At 47.5% G+C, this 2,500-nt stretch overlaps 1 protein-coding gene across 1 annotated transcript in view; it reads right to left on the reverse strand.

Moving 5' to 3' along the window:
• Positions 1 to 1,192: 1,192 nt before the first annotated feature.
• Positions 1,193 to 2,500, reverse strand: part of LOC143034171 (uncharacterized) — a gene marked incomplete at its 3' end in the record, with an annotated part of 57,597 nt that continues 56,289 nt past the window's right edge. Inside the window, 2 exon segments of the mRNA XM_076200121.1 lie at positions 1,193 to 1,334; positions 2,031 to 2,095. Coding sequence (XP_076056236.1) covers positions 1,193 to 1,334; positions 2,031 to 2,095 — 207 coding nt within the window.

The following is a 2,500-nucleotide window of genomic DNA, read 5'->3' on the forward strand; positions in this document are numbered from 1 at the left end:
GTTCCCAGTGAATAAATCCCGTGAGAAAATAAAATAAATTAATCCCTAATTCTAAATCCCCAGACCATGAAGCCACTAGGATTACGCCTGATTCATTTCGGCCAAAAGCCCTGGGATTTATTAAGGCAGCTCGCACACCGACGCAACCAGTTGCATGAAACCGATCCCGGGGCGTAACAGTGTGTGTGTGTGTGTGTGTGTGTGTGTGTGTGTGTGTGTGTGTGTGTGTGTGTGTGTGTGTGTGTGTGTGTGTGTGTGTGTGTGTGTGTGTGTGTGTGTGTGTGTGTGTGTGTGTGTGTGTGTATGAGTGTGCGTGTGTGTGTGTGTGTGTGTGTGTGTGTGTGTGTGTGTGTGTGTGTGTGTGTGTGTGTGTGTGTGTGTGTGTGTGTGTGTGTGTGTGTGTGTGTGTGTGTTTGTGTGATTCACCATGGTCTTGGATCACGTGTTGGACTCGTGATTGACAGCTATTTCTCTCCCGGAAGAGAGCTCAGAGTTCATATATGACCGATCTATAGGTAATGCTGTGACCTTATACGTACGCATACCCCCAACTCACCGCCCACGAGAGTTGGAGTAACAACTCGCAGCGCAGCGATACTGAAATCATTTCAGCCCTGGGCGGGAATGTAACCCGGAACACCGTGGAGGCGGCCGGGAACTCTACCATTGCACCATCAAGTTGTGTGTGTGTGTGTGTGTGTGTGTGTGTGTGTGTGTGTGTGTGTGTGTGTGTGTGTGTGTGTGTGTGTGTGTGTGTGTGTGTGTGTGTGTGTGTGTGTGTGTGTGTGTATGTTTGCGTGCATGTGTGCGTGCTTATGTGCGTGTTTGTGTGCGTGTGCGTGTGTGTGTGTGCATGTTTGTGTGTGTGTGTGCGTGTGTGTGTGTGCGTTTGTGTGTGTGTGCGTGTGTGTGTGCGTGTGTGTGCGTGTGTATGTGCATGTATTTACGCATGTATGTGGGGGGATGCGGGGAGGTGTGTGTGTGTGTGTGTGTGTGTGTGTGTGTGTGTGTGTGTGTGTGTGTGTGTGTGTGTGTGTGTGTGTGTGTGTGTGTGTGTGTGTGTGTGTGCGAGTGTGTGTGTGTACGAGTGTGTGTGCGCGAGCGCGACCGGTTTCATGCAACTGGGTGCATCAGTGTGCGAGCTGCCTTAGAGTTCGGGCTACCCAGGCTGAAGCAACACAGGCTTTCCTACTTGGGTCCATTTTCGTCCCAGCCAGCGAAGTGCCGGAGTTCTCGGTCGAGGTGGAACTGGACCTGGCGGAGAGTCGCCGGGAGGGTGCCGCGCAGGGCGGCTTCCACGACGCCCATCAGCGCGCGGTTCCCCAAGTTGCCACCTGCAGAGCGGGGGAAAAAAAGATGTAGTATTGAAAAAGAAACTGGCAAGTGAGTTAATAAATAAATTATTATATTCATTAATGAGATAAATGGATAAATGAATAATTGAATCAATGAATAGATAGATTAATTAATTAATTAATTAATTATTCAATAAGTGAATAAATAGAGAGAGAAACAAATGTATGATACTGTGTGCGTGTGTGTGTGTGTGTGTGTGTATTCACCTTGGTCTTTGGATCACGTGTTGGACTCGTGATTGACAGCTATTTCCCTCCCGGAAGAGAGCTCAGAGCTCGTATGACCGATCTATGGGTAATGCTATGACCTTTCACACACACACACACCCAACTCCCCGCCCACGAGAGTCAGAGTAACGACCCGAAGCACAGCAATACCGAAATAATTTCGGCCCTGGGCAGGATTCGAACTGGGTACTGCGAGCACTACCGTACTTCCCAGTCCAGCGCTCTAGCAACCCCGCCACCGAGTCGTGTTCATGTATGTGTGTGTATATATGTTTGTGTATTTGTGTGCATACATACTAGCCCCATCAAACTGGACAAAGATAGCAAGTTATATGGTAGCCACACACACACACACACATACACACACACACACACACACACACACACACACACACACACACACACACACACACAAACACAGGATAATGCAACTGATGGGTAAATTACCTGCCATACGTCCTGTGTGCGTATGTTGGTTCCAAACTGGCCCTTCCGGTGTTCTCGTCCAGTATCTGCAACAAAGCCAAATCCGGTAAGTTCCAGAGTTCCTGGGCAAAACTAAAAAGTTACGGTGATTAGAAGAAAAATCGGAGAGAAGTATAGGACTCGAACCCACTACTAGGAGGAAGCGAGACAAACAGGCTTCAGATTGCGTCATCAATTTGAACGAAATTTTCTAATGTCCAGCATTCTGTGAAAGGGGTCTCAATGTCATGTACGAGGTGATTTTTTTTCTGTGAATGATTAAACCCTTTGCGCCCAAACGTCTGGTAATCTCTCTTATTATTCTCTTCGACCAAATGGCCTCCTCAAAAACCAATTCCAATTAATTTATGGGAGCCAAATTCGAGAATATCACCAATATCCAGATAAAATATAATATGTTAGTCATGCAGAGAATGCATGACGACATGAAC

This window comes from Oratosquilla oratoria, chromosome 2, assembly GCF_046742065.1.
Source record: "Oratosquilla oratoria isolate Oo_2021 chromosome 2, ASM4674206v1, whole genome shotgun sequence".
Taxonomy (NCBI): domain Eukaryota; kingdom Metazoa; phylum Arthropoda; class Malacostraca; order Stomatopoda; family Squillidae; genus Oratosquilla; species Oratosquilla oratoria.